Source organism: Cetorhinus maximus, chromosome 2 (genome assembly GCF_964194155.1).
Source record: "Cetorhinus maximus chromosome 2, sCetMax3.hap1.1, whole genome shotgun sequence".
NCBI classification, from domain to species: Eukaryota; Metazoa; Chordata; class Chondrichthyes; order Lamniformes; family Cetorhinidae; genus Cetorhinus; species Cetorhinus maximus.
The window spans coordinates 81093617-81112485 of record NC_135880.1 but is presented as its reverse complement, the minus strand read 5'-3'; the positions used below and the strand labels follow the sequence as shown (position 1 = coordinate 81112485).

Below are 18869 nucleotides of genomic sequence, written 5' to 3'. Positions count from 1 at the left end.
CTGGCTTTGGAAACTTTCAGTGTGATTTGGACCAGCTGAGTGATTGGGCAAATGCATGGCAGATGCAGTATAATGTGGATAAATGTGAAGATAACTGTTTTGGTAGCAAAAACAGGAAGGCAGATTATTGTCTGAATGGCTATAAATTGAGAGAGGGAATGTGCAACGAGACCTGGGTGTCCTTGTACACCAGTCGCTGAAGGTAAGCATGCAGGTGCAGCAGGCGGTAAAGAAGGCAAATGGTATGTTGGCCTTCAAAGCCAGAGGATTCGAGTACAGGAACAGGGATGTTTTGCTGCAATTGTACGGGGCCTTGGTGAGACCGCACCTGGAATATTGTGTGCAGTTTTGGTCTCCTTATCTGAGGAAGGATGTCCTTGCTGTAGAGGGAATGCAGCGAAGGCTTACCCGACTGATTCCTGGGATGGCGGGACTGACATACGAGGAGAAATTTTGAGTCGATTAGGATTATATTCACTGGAGTTCAGAAGAATGAAGGGGGATCTCATAGCAACCTATAAAATTCTAACAGGACTAGACAGGGTAGATGCAGGAAGGATGTTCCTGATGGTGGGGGAGCCCAGAACCAGGGGTCACAGTCTGAGGATATGGGGTAGACCATTTAGGACTGAGATGAGGAGAAATTTCTTCACCCAGAGAGTGGTGAGCCTGTGGAATTCATTACCACAGAAAGTAGTTGAGACCAAAACATTGCATGTTTTCAAGAAGGGAGTTAGATATAGCTCGTGGGGCGAAAGGGATCAAAGGGTATGGGGAGAAAGCGGGAGCAGGCTGTTGAGTTGGATGATCAGCCATGATCAGAATGAATGGCAGAGCAGGCTCGAAGGGCCGAATGACCTACTCCTGCTCCTAGTTTCTATGTAAACTTTGGGCCATGTGGGGATTAGAAGCCTGCACTGTTTGGGAAACAGTTGCTCGGCTGTGACTTTGGCCATATTGGTCAAGTAATGGCCTGAGGGTGTGTTTGCTGCCCAATTAAGGATGATGGACCGGCTCCCTAGGCTGGAGGACCAACCAGAGGCCATGCAGCACTGAATATGCATCAGGATACCTTTTGATAAGGCACCCCAAGATGGAGATAGCCCCACTCCAACTTTTTTTAAATTTAAAATAAAGAAGTGCCCTTAGCAGCCAGGCCACCATAGAGAAGTGTGTGGCTGCAGCTGAAGCCAGGCAGGTGAGGAGGGCCTTTAAGGTTGCCTGGATGGTGCGTTGCCCCCACCCACTTCCCCGCCCCTCCCCCCCTCACACTACCCCTGCTCTGCCACCACGAAGCTGCCTCTAGACATCTGCTGGACTCCGACACCAGTGGAAGCGCACACTGTTCCCTGATGCTTCTGACAATAAACCTTAATAGGCCTTTAAAAAGCTGAATTGGCTACCCGCCGTTTGTGAATGGGGCTTCTGGGAAAATGGCCTTGGGTAGGATGATGCCTGGAAACTGGTACACTGACTGACGGTGTGAATTTACACACGCCGGCTGACATGTCACATTAGCACCTTCAGGGGCCTAAAAATTCAGCTCAATGTTTCCAGTCACGACCTTTCACCAGGTGTAAGGCCACGACCTGAAATGTCACTCTGCTCCTCTCCACAGCTGCTGCCAGACTTGTTGAGTGTTTCTAACATTTTCTGTTTTTATGCCTTTACATAGCACTTTTCATGACTTTGCAATGCCCTGAAGCATTTTACAGCCAATGAAGTACATTTGAAATGTAATCACTGTTGTATTGATGGAAAACAAAACCACCAATGGCAACTGGTATTTTTAATGGAATTTATATTTACACAAAGTAAGTGTGTGTGAGACTTCCCCCTCACCCCTGCCAGAAGAGCAGGAATTAATATTTCACAATTGACAAGCTCATCATTTGTTTATCTTTGTGCCAGCTCATACGGTTTCTTTCTGGTTAGGCTATGGTTAAAGGAAGAAATAAAGTTTAGAAGAGGTGGTCTCCATTCTCATAGGTAGAAGAAAATGATAATTTGACCTGAAATTTATTTAAGTTTTTTTATGGAAACACTGGCTTTCCTTGCTAGCATAGATTTTCACAAGGAAAGTCTTACCTTCTCCCCCAGTGAAATTAATTATAGAGAATGTCACAGAGGGGCTCCACCATCTACAGTATGAGCACAATTACACGAGACCTGAGAATTACTCTGGAGCCACCTGACTCCTATAAACCATGCTACGGATCGGAAACCTACCTTTTCCAGAGTAGGCGGGTCCATGGCACCTTGCAGGCTGTCCCTCCCTCTTTGCTGTTTGCACTAGAGCCATTGAAGAATGTTTTGTATTAGTGATGTCATTGGAGCAGTCTGGTTGGGGGAAGAGAGAGAAAGACCACTCCAAGATCAGCGAGAAAATATGACATTTCCAACAGAAAAGGGCAAACTTCAGATGAGTTGCCATTTTCTTCTGTAAAAGCTTTTGATATAAAAAGTGTTCCCCCTTCCTTCCTTGTACTGCTCCCCTGATTAAAGTATTAAATAATCTCCACTGTCTCTGTTAATGAATGATCAGCAGCAATGATGGAAAAATGAAACAAAAATGTCCATTTTGCTCTTCGACAAAGTAACAACCTAAAGTTAAATCTATTCTCATTGTGATATTAACAATATATCACCGTCCATATGGGTTTGGACCTAACCTGAGCAATGTTTTGACTTTGCTGTAAAGCCACACCCATGGATTCTACTAGAGGGTACGGGGGGATGGCCTGGAGAGTATCAGCTGCCACTGTGATTCAGGAGCTGTTCAAAATGATTCTTTCCAGCATTGATGGGGATGGCATTGCCATCCATAAGAAGAGAAGCATCACCCTGTGAGCGATGGAGATTTTAAACAATTGAATTTGGCCTATTCAATGGGAGGATGGTGGAACAAACACTAGTGTCCTACTTGAAGCCAGCTCCACAAGGATTCAGGCAAAACCTCCACAAAATCAACTTGGATGGACTGGACACTGTGTCCGGATGGCTGAAAACCATCCTCACAAGGTCCTACTTTCTCAATTTTCAAATAGCAATGTTCCAGGTGAGAACAAGGAAAGCATTTGAAAGACTCTCTGAAGCTCTCTTTGAAGTAAAGCAGCATCAACATTAATGACTCAGAGGAGCTCATTGCCAATTGTTCAGAATGGTGACAACTAGTTCATCAAGCTGCATCATGATTTGAATCACAACATCTTAATGATGAGGCAGAACGGCAGCAGAGAAGGAAAGAAAAGGAAGCGAATCCTGCACCCCAGATCCCACTACCTCATGGGACGTCCTGCCCCATGTGCCCAAAGATCTCTGGGTCAAGAATCGGCCTGTTCAGTCACACAAAGACCCATGGTAGAAACTTGCAACCCTGAATAGACGACATCCTCAAATTGTGGTACAGCCGATGATGACAAAGCCACAGTATCAGGCAAAGCCCATTAGCCACTCAGTGTTAACGGCAGGGATCATAATTTCAAACTGCATTTTATTCCCTGTCTGATTTTAAAACTCTTGTCCCTTTTAACGACTGATTTACTCTACATGATGTAGGTAGTTTATCAACTTCTCAACGGTGAAAGGGGCAACCAACCTATTCTCACGACTCTGTCAACAAATTAGAATTAAGGTGAGGGAGCAGGGCCCTCATGCATGTGTGTTCACTTAAATAAAAATCTCAGGAAAAGTACCTAACTTCCAGTTAGCACCTTTTTCAAATAATATTGCAGAAATTGTTAATGCAATTTTCAAGAATTCCCAGAGGCTAAACTCATAAGATACTCTTTGGTTAAGCATATTTGTGAACTCTTATGCTGTTCCACTGGAGACTTGCTTCAATTTGTGTAATATTTTTAATATACAGACTTCAGTTTTAATTGCGGGGACAGTGTATTGAAGTTCTGAAATGGCTGCTTAAGAGCTGATGGGAATTTCAGAACTCTCACCTACATTATTTTCAGGTCCTTTTCCCGAGAGTTGCCCGAGTCTGTAAGAATGACATGGGAGGTTCTCAAAGAGTATTGGAGAAGCAGTGGACATCCTTTGTAAAGGCTCGCCTCAACTGTTCCGTACCCGGGGACTCTCACTTTTACTTCAACATCTTGCAGTCAGTGACAGATGTTGTCCGTATTAAAGGCCATGATGTCATTCTAGCAACGTTTTCTACCCCTTATAATAGGTAAGTGTGTTATAGACAGCCCTTGAGATATTGGGCTAAAATTATTAAAATGAATATCTTGCAATTGCATTACTTGTTTAAACTAGTACTCTAAGCTGAAGGCTGCTGCTAAGTATAGGTCAATGTAATTTTACTGGGGTCCCATAATAAAATTTCTGGAAAGCACGTGATAATTATGTGCAATTTTTGTCCTTTCAGGCACTTGTTATAAATAAAAAAAATAATTGTGTGTACTTGCATTTTCATTCCACAAAATGGCCAATAGTTATTAATATACTTCGCTTGGTCTCATATTTTGTTTATAATGACCCTGTGAAGTGCCTTGAGACATTTTATGACATTAAAGGTGCTATACAAATATAACTTATTGTAATGTGTCAGTAGCATTATATCTCTCAGGATTTTCCTTGGGTTGCATTAACTGCTACAATGAACAAGAGTAATGCATTTCTTTCCAAGTGTGACCAGAATCTAAAATGTTTAGACTTTTTATTGCTGCTTTGTTCTATTTTGTTTATAGAACCAGCAGCAGTTTATCTTGTTAATTTTTTTTCTATTGCTTAATTGGCCATCATTTTCTGACTGAGGGAAAGATAAACTAAAAGCCAAAAAGACTGGAAAAGTTTGTGGGATAAGCAGAGCCTGTCACAACAAATGAACTAGTACTCTAATGTCCCCTGCATGGGGCTGTGTTAACAGGGATAGGGGAAGGGAAAGGGGAGAAAACCCTCAGGCTCTATGAGAGATCATTATGGAGTAGTTTGTTAGTAGAAGAACAGGAAGCCAACTTTAAGAGAATGTGTTTAAGGATTGATTTGCTACATGGCTCTTGAATGAATAGTGCTTTTCTGGTAAATGTCACTTTGCAGCATTCCTGGCTCAGCAGTGTGTGCATATGATATGGAGGACATTGCCACAGTTTTTACTGGCCGATTCAAAGAGCAGAAATCCTCTGATTCCACATGGACGCCAGTCCCTGAAGACCGAGTTCCTAAGCCAAGGTATGCTGACTGTCTTTAAAAGATATTTTCTAAGATAAAAGCAGCTGGAAATATTCAAACAGTATAAAAACCTCTTGGCAGTGACCCTGAGGTTTTCTCATTTTCCAGTAGAATGAATAGATAAGGCAAACATAAGTATTTTGTTTGAAGAAAGAATACACGGTTTAATTCAGTAAGCAATTATTCACAATTCTCTCCATTCCAATACGTTTTTTGAATGAACATGATGCTACCCTCATCATAAAATAGTTGAAAGGACAACATTTTCTCACACAAAAGATGCTGCTCAAAAATTAAAGAATGGGTGTGCAGATTTGTCCACTGTTTTGCCACTTGAACCAAGGCTTACAGTTCGTTAATTTTATCTGGGCTCTTTTTCCATTAGACTCCTGCACCAGTCTTAGAGTGCAAATGATCTACTTTCATTGTCTTTCATGGACTTTGTTTAAATGCAGAGCTAAACTTCTCTTGTGACTCTGTTTATTCTATGAAAGATTGGCCAGATTGATTTGATTTTCAAAGTTAAGCTTGAGGGCATTCCTGCACAGCACAAAGCACTTATTTCAGTTACATTTGGTAAACGTGTTGCTGTATATACACAACAAAGTTTTTTTCCCGTACATTTTTCCAGCATAAAAGTAAACCATGCAAAGGAATAACATTTCACTAGATCTTTGAGACAACATGAATTCAAATTGTGCATAAAAAGTTTTGTTACTTCCACTTGACTACTGATGATTGCACTCCATGCATTATTGATGGGAATTGTGTTGCTTTGTAGCTGAACTGTGCTCTACTAATTTGCCTTCTTGCTTGAAATAAGGTTCTTGGTTGTTGCACACCACTCTGTGCTGATGACTGAAAGCTATAGAACCCTGCCTACACAAGAGAATGGTAGTCAAAGCAAGAATTCATTCCATGTTCTTGTGCTACAGCTGGAAAGCAGGAAGCCCCTAATGTAACAGTAGAAAGAAAAGGCATTTGTATCATGCCTTTCACGATCTCAGTATTTCCAATGTGCTTTTTAGCCAATAAAGCACTTTTGACGTATAGTCACCGTTGTAATATAGGGAATGCAGCTGATAATTTGTTCAAACCAAGATTCCATAAATAGTAATGAGATAAATGACCAGGTAATAGTTTTTTTAGTGATCTTGGTTGAAAGATAAAACATTGACCAGGCAATAGCTGAATTAGACCAACATTTTTTTTGTTTTTTTAATAGTATTTTGACCACACAAAATACATTGGCTAGTATAGCAAATGTAGAGCAACCCATAAACACCTAAATCAGACTGCAGAACTATATTGTGGAAAATGCGTGTGCAGATGCTCTGTGCATTTATCTGAAATTCCTCCCTCTTTTTACAGAGATGTTAACTTTAAAGAAAGGTTAATGACTCCTGTTGAATAATAGAGGAAAGAATTGATGAAATTCCATTAATGTGAACTGGTGCTCTACAGTATTTGTCAAGCAATCAGTCTCTTCATTTTCAGCATCATATATAAAATGTGACACCAATTATGATTCACAATGGGAATCATCTAGTTTATTTGATAAATAATTAACAGTAGAAATGGTAACCTGGATAAATATTTAAAAAAGAACATGGTGTACATAGTGGATGTAAGTTCAGTAACTGTTCATGATAAATTTCTTGAGCTGAACGTTTTTTTTGCAACACAGCTGCCCCAGTGTGAATTAGCTTTGCAATTGGTAGGGTTCCAAGTGCTACAGAAGAAAGCAGTCTTCAAGTCCCATTGAAAAATTAAAACACCCAAAGGAAGCGCCTGAATAGTTTAATGGGCAAGATACACTGTTTAATTTCCTTTACCACCTCATCTTAGAAAGCAAACATAATCCTGAAAAAGTTTACCAAGCACCAATTTTACAGGGCTTCTGGCTGCCTTTTCCCTCTCTAACAATCCTCACCTTTGTTTTTTTTTGCACAGGCCTGGCTCTTGTGCAGGTTCAGTATTACTGGAAAGATTTGGGACCTCCAACGGATTCCCAGATGATACACTCAACTTTATTAAAACACATCCCCTCCTGGATGAAGCTGTACCTTCAATTGACGATAGGCCGTGGTTTTTGAGGACAATGGTCAGGTTAGTGGCTGCTTATATTAGATCTTAACTTAAAAGTACTGCCATCTCTTGTTTTGGTTTGTTCTGGCACTATTCCTGAAATTAAAGAAAAGAACTAGCTTCAGTACTTGGAAAGAGTTGATGTTGTCTGTAGTTTATTTTTTATTTTATTAAAGGGGCAGTGCATGGCAGGAATCACTGAGGATTGTTGCAGTATTGCCTAGGGAAGTGGCAGTGGCTCCATGGCGCATGAACTTGCTGCTGTCTCTCAGCAATCACCCTCCAACCACTCCCCATGCTGTTGCCTGTCAGCCAGCCAGCCTAAACCGCTGCTGCTCTTGCCAAGCTAGTGTATTCCACAGATTGCCATCTGCAGTTTCCCCACTGAAAGTCAGCAATCTTCCGCCAGCCATGTTACAGCCACTGGGGTAGCACTGCGTAGGAGGACTAGGACAGAGAAAGACAAGACAAACACTTAGGGAATGCACAAGTTGATATTTATATACAAAATGGCATGGCTTGATTTATAAATTTTGGTTTGGAATGTTTATTTTGTGGTAGCTTTTATTATTTAATTATGACCAAGCAGATGTTATGATGGTCAGTGACAGAGCAAAAGTAAACTGTGGGACAGTTGGTGAATGGAGGATTGGGGTTGCGATTACTGGTACCGTAGTTTTTTAAATTCATTCGTGGGATGTGGGCGTCACTGGTGAGGGCAGCATTTATTGCCCAGCCCTATTTGCCCTTGAGAAGGTGGTGATGAGCTGCCTTCTTCAACCACTGCAGCCCGTGTGGTTTCCGTACACCCACAATGCTGTTAGGAAGGGAGTTCCAGGATTTTGACCCAGCGACAGTGAAGGAACGGTGATATATTCCCCAGGTCAGGATGATGTTTGGCTTTGAGGGGAACTTCCAGGTGGTGGTGTTTCCATACATCTGCCACCCTTGTCCTTCTAAATGGTAGTGATCGTGGGTTTGGGAGGTGCTGTCTAAGGGGGCTTGGTGAATTCCTGCAGTGCACCTTGTAGTTGGTTGAGTTTTTCAAGGACAGCCCAGCCAGAAAGGTTCTGGGTTGTCTAGTTTGCTTCTTCCATTCCTGTGTCTCCTCCTCATGCTACTGCTCAACTTCTAGCTAATGGCGCTGTGCCCTCATGGCGACGAGGTTGTGCAGCATGCAGCAGCCCAGCACAAACCTTATTCCCCGCTCTGTTGGCTATGGCAGAGCTCCACTAGAGCGGCCCAAGCAGCAGAAGCGATGTTTCAGGAGGCCAATGGTCTGCTCTCTCACATTTCTTGTGGCAGCATAGCTTTTGTTGGATGCATGCTATCTATGTCAGAATGGAGGCTGCACAACAAAGACATCAGCTGAATGGCCAGTGGATAGCCTTTGGCAGTCAGCAACCACCCTTTGTTTTCCTGTGGAGGCTCGAATGCAGCTGGCAGAGTGAAGGCATCATGACTGCTCCAGTAAACCTGACATTGACCTGCATGATTCACCGTGTATGGTCACACACTAGCCGGACATTGAGAGTTTGGAATCCCTTTCAATTGCAGTGTAGAGGTGGAGTTGACATGTAGTCCCCGCAAAGCTACTGTATGCTGCCAGTGCCACCCTACACCATAAGGAAGCCTGAAACTGCCACGTGCTCACTTCGCCTGCTCCTGAAAGAATAAAATCTGGTGAGCTCTCAGTGAATAGTGTCAGCAATGTCCATTATGCAACAGTAGATGGTAAACTGCAAGATATTACAAATAACTCCAGTTCCAGTGTAGTAGGAGCTAGGTACATAAAAAGCTCATTACCACTGTCACCTTCACTGCCACGAACATTGTTGTCCTTGCCCTGCTCTGAGGTTGCAGTTGTGGCTGCAGCAGCTTTCAGTTTCAGTGAGCATGTCGTAATGGAAATGCAGGCTTCTCACACAGTGTCCCTCACCAAGGTCCAGTTCGGAGAATTACTCGCTCAACCCCCTGGGTTTATAAGACCTCCCGCTGAGAGCCCTTCTCTTCTTCCTCCTCTTTGTCCTCCCTCTTCTAACCGTTTGACCTGCTCTCCATGGCCTTGTTCATTAAGTCACGCTGTATTTCAAGGGGAGTGTATAGTGTTGTACCCATGTCTGCGAACAACTGGTTTGCACAGAAGCCTGAAAAAAGAACTTCAGCACTCCCTGTAGATTTTTGCAACTTGAAGCAACTATAGAAAGCACCAAACACTCGTAGAATTATCGCAACATCCAGAAGAAATCAATAACAGCTAACCTGTAAGTAATTGACGATCCCTTTCAAAAGCCTTGGTAGGGGCAACCTCCTGATGCTGAACATGTGTTCAGCATTAGCTGAAGCAATGAGCTTCAAATTGCAGTGCTGGTGCCAAATCAACATTGCACGCTGATTGATGTATGACCGCCTGCTCTGCCTGCCCACTTACAGTGGGTGTTCATTGCACACACACCAACACCTCACTAAGATGGCATCAGGTGTAACACCCCAAAGGTTTGCCTGCACGCCTAATCCCATTTTGAACCTCAAATAGCAACCCTAGTGCCCAAACAAAGGGCTGTACCGCTCCAAATTTCCCACCAATTAACCTACCTTTCCCTTTTCTGAGTCTGATCGATTTGCTATACATTTCTGACATTTTCATTTTGATTCTTTTTAAAGAGGTTCTGTTGTTCTGGTTGTGAGTACAAATACTGGTTTCAGCTGACTTGTGTGAGCTACTGTTCATTGGTAGCAGCGTGGTCGCTGGGGAAATGTTTGTTTAGTGCGTGACTTTCTGTAGAGTTTGGTTGAAGGCAGCACAGCTGTTAAGAGTTTAACAGTGAGTGCACTGTTATGCCCATATATAGAGAAAGAACAGTTCTATAAAAATCATATTTCATGGGTTGAACAATGCAGCCCTTGATATAGACGTATTCAGATTTTTTAAAGAGAAGCTTTCTTTTTAAGTATTGTCGGTCTGCCAGTGTAGGTGAACAAAAGGGAGCTTGTCTGTTTCTTGAGTCTGCATGTTACTGTTAAATGAGAGCTAACTTGGTTAGAAGAGTGAACTTAATAGTTTACATGTCAGCAAAAATTCTCTGTTACATTCTTAAGAAATATACTACATTTTATTTTCCCATTATGAGCTTGCTGTCGCTCATCCTTTTTCCATTGCATTCTGGGCTTACTTTATTTTTGCTTCATTGCTGTGTAATGAAAAAAGACCCAATTTGAGATGACACTAAAATGCACTTTTCAAAAAATATTAACCTCCTGTACAGCTCGATTCACAATACGGCCAAGTGTAATAGTAAAGTAAATGAAACCAGCTCATTTGTTTTTTTTCAAACAGGTATCGATTGACCAAAATAGCTGTGGATACTGCTGCTGGTCCCCACCAGAATTACACTGTTGTGTTTCTAGGGTCAGAAAAAGGAATCATCTTGAAGTTTCTGGCCAAAGCAAACATGGGCTCCATCAATGACAGCATCTTCCTGGAGGAGATTAATATCTACAATGCAGAGAAGTAGGTTCATCTTAAGCTTACAGTTGTGATTGAAGCAGAAAGATTTTTAAAAACCCACGCCTGACAAGAACAGGGTGGGCAGGTAAAATCAGGGCGATGTTTGCACTGCACTCGTGTTCCACACCACTTTAATGGGCACATTTAGGGAGTGCAGGTGAGGCCTATTTTAGGCCTATAACCTATTTTGTTATTAGGACTCCAAAGCAGTGATTACCACACCAGCAAAACTTCAATAAGCAGGAGCGGGCTGAGAAGCTAATATTTTAAAGTTTCCTTTTCCTTGTGGGCTGGGCAGAGCCTGGGCTTCCCCCCACCCCCCTGTCTCCGATTGTAACCAAATGTTTCCGCCACTCACACAGCTTCTACCTGAATTCCAGGGACCATTCTTCACTGACACCTTGACATTTCATTCCTGCCCAGTAGCCAAGGATTGATTCCTGGCAGCATCATGTTGGGAATTCACCACTGATATGAGGATGAGGCGTGGGAGGTAAAATGGTTTGGGCCTCACTCCAGCGGGGCCATGCAAGCTTGGCACTCGCCCTGTCACCCACTCACCGAATTTGTGCTCTGAGTTAAAATCAAGGCTTTGTTCATATAATCAAAATAGGGAAGATGATCAAACATTACAATGCTGCAACTGTTTTTTTTTATTCTTCCATGAGATAAGTATTGCTGGCAAGGCAGCATTTATGCCCATCCCTAATTGCCCTTGAACTGAGTGGCTTGCTAGGCCATTATAGTAGGTAGTTAAGATGCAACCCCACATTGTGTAGGTCTGGAGTCACATGTAGGCTAGACCAGGGAAGGATGGCAGATTGCCTTCACTGAAGGACATTAGTGAACCAGATGGGTTTTTACGACAATCGATGAATTATTAATTAATTGATTGAATTTAAATTCCACCAGCTTCCATGGTGGGATTTGAACCCAGGTCCCCAGACTATTAGCCTGGTCTCTGGATTACTGGTCCACCAGCTCCCCCTAACTGTTGCATCAAATTGTGTAAAACATTGTGTAATTTTCCTAATAAATTGCTCAGTGTGATACTCAACCACAGAGATTAATAAGGTCCCAAGTTTGGTCTCTGATATATGCTAAGATAAGTTATCCCAGTTGGGACCATGGATTACTGTTAGCCTCAGTAATCTTTGGACTTGGCAAATGCACATAAAACAAGAGTCCTGCTTCCGGTGGAAAGTGTAATTCTTACTGTTCTCCATGTGGCTGGTGGACTGATAAGCTGATACATTGCTACTCGACACATGACTGCAGTGAACAGTGAATGTGGCACCCAGGACATTAGTTCCTAACTCTTTATGAATAATATAACATGGAGTGCTGCCAACACCCAGGAAAATGTAACCAAGCACGGCTGAATGCCTACAGGAAGAGGTGAGAATTGTGGCAAACCATGTTTTAAAGCTTGGAATACTGGATTAATGTAACTGTGTGCACCAAATGCTGCAAGAATGCTTGTAACATTTTGAAATAGCATTGCTTTAATGATGGCAGAGATATTTTGTGAAAAGTTAGATTGATGAATGACATATTAGATCACAATCTGTGTGTGTAGGGTGTAATTCCGCGAATGTAAATGTTGTCCTTCTGTGTTAGGTGCAGTGTTGATGGTGTGGAAGACAGAAGAATTGTGGGTATGCAGCTTGATAAGCCCAGCAACACTCTCTTTGTGGCATTCTCCACTTGTGTTGTGAGGGTGCCTCTTGCTCGATGTGAACGTCACAGCAAGTGCAAAAAGTGAGTTGAGGATGTTCCACTGGCTTGTGTGTTTTAAAAAATTTGCTTTCCAAAAGTATTTTGCAGGCAATTAAGTTTTGAAGCAACATGAAGGCCAGGTAAGTTATATGCTGGTGAAGTTATTTGGTTGGGTGGGGTGGGGGGCGCAGTTTTTCTCTCTTGTGATTTGCATGAATGATGACCCAGGATATGCATTTGAATTTTTTTTGCTTTCCCTTCCCCAGGACATGTGTTGCTTCTCGAGACCCCTACTGTGGTTGGCTGAAGGACGGATTATGTGCACAGCTATCATCTGCAACTAAGTAAGTGGTCCCTTTTAAATAACGAAGAGGTGAATGAGCAAACCTCTTTGACCAGAGAAGTTAAGCAATTAAGAGTGAGGGTGACCAAACAAGCTCAACAGTGAATATGGCAAAATTGCTTGTTGTATGTCCCCAGAGTCCTCTTGTCATGTTGAATGTCACCTGCTAGTTGCAGAAAGTTAGTTGGTTGCCCTCTTTTATTCTAATTGAACACTTAGGCCCAGATTTTTGTTACGATGGAGAAGCTCTCTATCATGGCGAAAATCCCAGAAATGATCGAAATTTCAAAGTCCCGCCCTGAACATGGCATTTCCCATCTTTGCCGGGGCTGGATGGGCCTCGGCAGGGGTTTGCACGTGCGCGATTCGCGGAGGCGGCTGGCCACTTAAATCACCAGCTGCCTCCACTGAAGTGGGATTTTGGATGGTCAGGAGTGTGAAGCCCGCTGTGAGCAGATGAGAACAGGTAAGAGGAGGTCTTGCCTTGGATTCATTTGGATAGCCAAGGTAAGGGTACCCCCTTTGGATAGGGTCCTGGGACATCTTTGGGAGAATTAAGGCACCCTTCGAAATTGTTAAAATTAAACATGATTATGCACTTTTTAAGTACATTGGTATATTGGAGCATTCAAGGAGATGACCAAGCTGTCAAAGAGCTGTCCAGGAAGTGCCAAAGCTGACAATGAAGTGTCAAAGCTGTCCAGGAAGTGTGGGTAGGGGGCATGAGTTAGCATGGGGTATGAGGGGGCATGGGCATGGGTGGAGGGCATGGTTTGGCATAGGTTGGCATGGATGGAGCATGTGGAGTGTGTGGGGGTATGAGGGCTAGAGGGCTGTTTTTTGTTTTAATATTTTACTTTATTTATTTAACCAGTGCTGGTGTACAGAGGCAGGCCTTCTACCCATCCCAACTCCGCACCCAACAGCCTCCATGCTCATTCCGAGGTCGCCCCGCCCACCAGGCCCCCCACCGTTGAATGAAAACCAGACCTGCGGGTGGATACTTTTTAAAGGTCGGCTTCGCAGAGCTGGGAAATCTCTTGACTCTGCGCATTCGACCCCAGGGACAAAAATCTACGTCTCACTTCTTGGTGGTCTTGAGGATAGAAATCAAAATGAAGAGGCAGTGATTTTCCTAAAATTAATAGAAATTGTATTTTAAAATTTTAGAATAATAGAAATTATAGAATACTCTTGTTCATCATAAATAGAGCATACTGATGTCAAGGCAGCATTTGGCAGAGTGTGGCATCAATGAGCCCTAGCAAAACTGAATGAGTATCGGGAGAAATCTCTCCACTAGTTGGGGTCATACATACCACGAAGGAAGATGGTTGCAATTGCCGGAGATTAATTATCTCAGCCCCAGAACATTGCTGCAGGAGCTCCTCAAGGCTCAAACATCTTCAGCTGCTTCATCAACGACCTTCCTTCCGTCATAAGGTCAGAAGTGGGGACGTTCAGTGATGGTGGCACAATGTTGAGCACCATTTGCTACTCCTCAGATACAGAAGCAATCCGTATCCATATGCAGCAAGACCTGGACAAACTTCAGGCTTGGGCTTATAAGTGGCAAGCAACACTCACACCACACAAGTGCCAGGCAATGACGATCTCCAACAAGAGAAAATCTAACCATCTCCCCTTGACATTCAATTACATTTCCATTGCTGAATTCCCCACTGTCAATATCCTGGGGGTTACAATTGACCAGAAACTTAACTGAACCAGCCATATGAATACTGTGGCTACAAGAGCAGGTCAGAGGCTGGGAATTCTGTAGCTCACCTCCTGACACACAAAAGCCTGTCCACCATCTACAAGGCACAAGTCAGGAATCTGATGGAATACTCTCCACTTGCCTGGATGAGTGCAGCTCCAACAACACTCAAGAAGTTTAACACCGTCCAGGACAAAACAGCCCACTTGATTCGCACCACATCCACCACCTTCACCACATTCACTTCCTCTACGCCTGACGCACAATAGCAGCAGTGTGTACCATCTAGAAGATGCACTGCAGCAATTCCCCAAGGCTCCTTCAACAGCACCTTCTACCACCTAGAAGGACAAGGACAGCAGATGCATGGGAATACCACCACCTGGAAGTTCCTCTCCAAGCCACTCACCATCCTGACTCAGAAATATATCACCATTCCTTCACTGTCACTGGGTCAATATCCTGGAACTCCCTTCCTACGGGCGCCACGAGTGTTTCTGCATCACGTGGACTGCAGCAGTTCAAGAAGGTGACTCCCCAACACTTAGGACAATTAGGGGTGGGAAATAATTGCTGGCCTAGCCTACGATGCCCACGTTCTGTGTGAGAATTTTTTTTTAAATTTTAAAAACCTGTTATTGTGGGTGCCTTCCCTCCCAGTTTTTCTTTATCTCGCTGGTAGACAAGACTGCTGAAACAGTTGCTATGAGGTGGCCTAGTGGCAATTTGCCACCTGATTTTTATACCCTCAAGTGGGTAAGCACACAGGTTTTATTTAGAGCACAGTTGAAATCAGGAGCTTGGCAAACTGACAGCCTGCAGGCACAGATCCACATCTGACCACAGAGTTTTCCCAGCTATGCACAATCAAACGAAGGAAAAAATTCTCTATGTTAATATGTAACTGTATTCTAAATGGCACAGTATCTTGTAACATTGAGGTACAGCAGCAACCAAATATTCCTTATCTTGCTATACAACCTTTTATTAGAAATGAATATAATCAGTAACCCCATATTATGATGGTACAAGTACAACAAATAGGCCTAGAATGATGACCATGCCCGTTTCTGGGAACACAAGTGGTACAGAAACCATTTCTCAGTGCCTGAATGATAAGGCATGATACTGTATTGGGCTTTGAGACTCATTTACATCAAGCCAGTGAGCTGCCAGGAGTAGCCAAGAGTAACAGACAGCTAGCACATACAAAGGGCCCAATGTCTGTTTCAGATGGGCACTGCACGCTGATTTACAGGCCTTTGCCAATATGGTGGGAGGTGCATTTCCTGTTCATAATGAGCATGGACTTCCTGCCTGCCATATTGTAAGCTTGGAGGCCATTTAGCATCCTAAAAACAAATGATGTGCAGCCAAAGTTTTAAACCGTATGTGCCAAATTTAAGTTCCAGGATTTTTCTGGTGCTATTATCATGTTAGCCAATTCTATCCCTTTACCCCTGAAAAGTATATCAGTGGCTTAGTTCTAGCCTTGACCATAAGCCAGTTCCTTTGATGGGAAAGACTGTATGGGCAGAAATTTTCGCTCGGCGGGCAGGCGCGCGCTCGAGTGTGAAATGACGCACATTGATGTCGGCTGAGTGTGCCGACATCAACGCGCAGTTGCGTGATAATTCAGTCAGCGGGCACCCGCCGGAGCCAGCAGCGCGCCCACCGACAGTTAAGAGACCTATTAAGGCCCTTAAGCAATCAATTAACGGTTGGCGGGCAGGCGATAAGGCCAAACAGCCTTTGCATTTTTTTGGAAACCTCACCCATGGGCGAGATGAGGTTTCCAAAAGCAAATAAAAATTTTAATTTTTCACTAATAACACGACCCTGCTCATGTGACAGAGTCTCTGTGCCTCAGGGAGATAATGCAGCGCTCACTTGCTGGTAGAAATCTATAATGCAGGATTGTTTCAATGTATCCCCTTACTGACCCCACTTTAGAGCTTGGAAGTAGGACATCATTAAATTCCAATCACAAACAAGGATCCTAGCTGATTCACCATGCCCTTTCCTCCACAATGAATTTGTTCTTACCTTGGTTTCAGATGGGATCACCTAACCAGCAAAGGTCAGAGGTCAGAATTTTTTGATATGTAGGTGCTTCATGCATAAGTGCCATGGACAGTGTCAATTCCAACCAAAGCATGAACTGAACCCCACATTTCAGAGTTTCATGTGCTAATATGTATCATCTTACTGTTTGTAACCATTAGATGTGTCTCCCTGTTTTATGTAGATCATCATTTGAGCAAGACATTGAGCATGGCAACACAGATGGTCTGGGAGACTGCCAAAGTAAGCTTACCTGTATTTTTATTGGGTTAATATACTTTTTTTGATGTCCATAAAGCAATATTATTTCAAAAGGATAGTGTTGTGTTTCAGATCATTTCTAATGGTGTGAAAGTATGTTAAGGGAAATACCAAGGTATCAAGATGTGCAAATTGCAATCTTTCAAGATCACTCATTTGCACGAGCCTAGTACTTGGCACTTACTATATTATTCTCGGGTGTCGGGTACAATATTAACTGTTGTCTTTGCAATCCAATGGACAACACAGGAATGTGTATTGTTAATTCTGACTAAGAGTGCTCCCTCAAGGAAATAACCCATTTTCTGCAATTCATTAAATATTTGTCTAAGAGTTGAAGTAAACTATACAATGACAAAAAAATTGTGGAAAAAAAGTTAACCTTTCATATTTTTGTAAATATTAGGCCTGATTAAAGGAGATTGTTTGATAATATCTTCAACGTAAGTACTTTTTACCAGCCCACTGTAGCCAAAAAAGTGATTAAAAACCTTGTTGTAAATGGGAGATAATTTTTATAGCTTTTTCTAAATACCTTGGTATGGGGGAGTACTTGGCAGAGAAAGGATTCCTATGCAATCCCTTCTTCTGTACCTCTCAGACTCTGTTATTTATCTAAACCATTTCTGATACATAGATAAAGGATTAACATTTACAATAATGCGAGTAGAAATGGATGATAAAATCTTAGACCTTTATGTTTGTGTTATTCACTTAGCAAAATGGCTTCTGGTGAAATGATTGGGGTTAGTGTGGTTTAGGCATATTATGTATGGAGTAGTCTCTACAGGCAATGAGCTTGTACAATGCTGTTGTCTCTTCCTTTTGCTAGTTCTGAATTGTTATATTCCCTGTTACTTTTGAAGTGCCTCGTGTAACACAGGTCTATTTATAAATTGCTTTGAAAATCCTACCTAATTATTCCATAGCTTTTTATTTGCAAAAAGAAAACCCGTACAAATTGTTAACAAATATTATGTAATCCTGAATCAGCTAATTGTGTAGAGGTTACCATTTTGACACCTTTTCCTTCTCGTTTTTTGCAGACTCCTTTGTGGCACTGAATGGTAAGTCTGCCTTGGCTCAGTTGTTTGATTTAATTGGTGACATAAGCATTCAGTTCATGCTGCACCTTTCCCATTCCTAACTACATTTTATCAATGGTATTTACATTCAAGATGCTTTATTGCTGTTATCTTTTATTTCCCTCCCTTCTTTTGAGGCGTTTTTTTTTCATTTCCACAATTGTTTTCTTCTTAGACTTTTCAACCACTCCACAAGGCCATGAAATGTCTCGTGATACAATACATGGTCAGTGTTTTTTTTTAACCCAATTTTATTGACTTTATTCGAGAATGCACTTATTTTAACCTTGAATCAATCCATCCCCCAATGTAGATCATTTAGCTATTCATTACTTGGTTTCTTTATCTGTCTTTTATATTTAATGTTCAACTTTTCTTATTAGCTTTTTGTAGACACTAGCATAATATTAAACCCAAGGTTTTACTGATTAGAGCATTTGCAGTGCCTAATCACAGTGGATGTCCTTGATTGGTGATAAACAGGACTATTTTGTCTAACACATTGCATGCATACATAAATACATACATGGACATGCTGATTATATGATATCCTGTATTCTACAACACTGGATCCTTCCTTGTGTGTGACTCCATTGTCAAATTTTGAATAAGATTTGCGCCTCAAACAGAGATTTCTCTAAGTAAAAACTTACTGCAAATAGAGCCCTGGAAAAGGTCTTACCTTTGGATTGTTCCAGACATTAGTGAAAGAATAAGAAGCAAAGCCATGAGTTGTGTCTTGCCTGCGCAGCAGAGATTGAAATATCCTAAGCCACTAGGAAGCCTAGTGAAGCATTAACCCTCCTCCATCCTAACATTTTCCTCCTTTTCCCTCCCGTCTCTCTTGAAAGCACAGATTCTTGTTCAAGTGCCCATACTTCATGTGTGAGTTCAGAC

At 42.4% G+C, this 18869-nt stretch overlaps 1 protein-coding gene across 8 annotated transcripts in view; it reads left to right on the top strand.

The window, feature by feature from the left end:
• sema6a (sema domain, transmembrane domain (TM), and cytoplasmic domain, (semaphorin) 6A) overlaps positions 1 to 18869 on the top strand; it is a 174479-nt gene that overhangs the window by 139259 nt on the left and 16351 nt on the right. For 5 of the 8 annotated variants that reach the window (XM_078566541.1, XM_078566532.1, XM_078566574.1 and 2 more), the window contains 9 exons: positions 3966 to 4183; positions 5053 to 5184; positions 7138 to 7293; positions 10610 to 10783; positions 12401 to 12541; positions 12766 to 12843; positions 16811 to 16869; positions 17934 to 17954; positions 18148 to 18198. In XM_078566541.1, coding sequence (XP_078422667.1) covers positions 3966 to 4183; positions 5053 to 5184; positions 7138 to 7293; positions 10610 to 10783; positions 12401 to 12541; positions 12766 to 12843; positions 16811 to 16869; positions 17934 to 17954; positions 18148 to 18198 — 1030 coding nt within the window. The remainder of the gene's footprint in view (positions 1 to 3965; positions 4184 to 5052; positions 5185 to 7137; positions 7294 to 10609; positions 10784 to 12400; positions 12542 to 12765; positions 12844 to 16810; positions 16870 to 17933; positions 17955 to 18147; positions 18199 to 18869) is intronic. The other 3 variants (XM_078566582.1, XM_078566563.1, XM_078566558.1) reach the window with 1 other exon arrangement.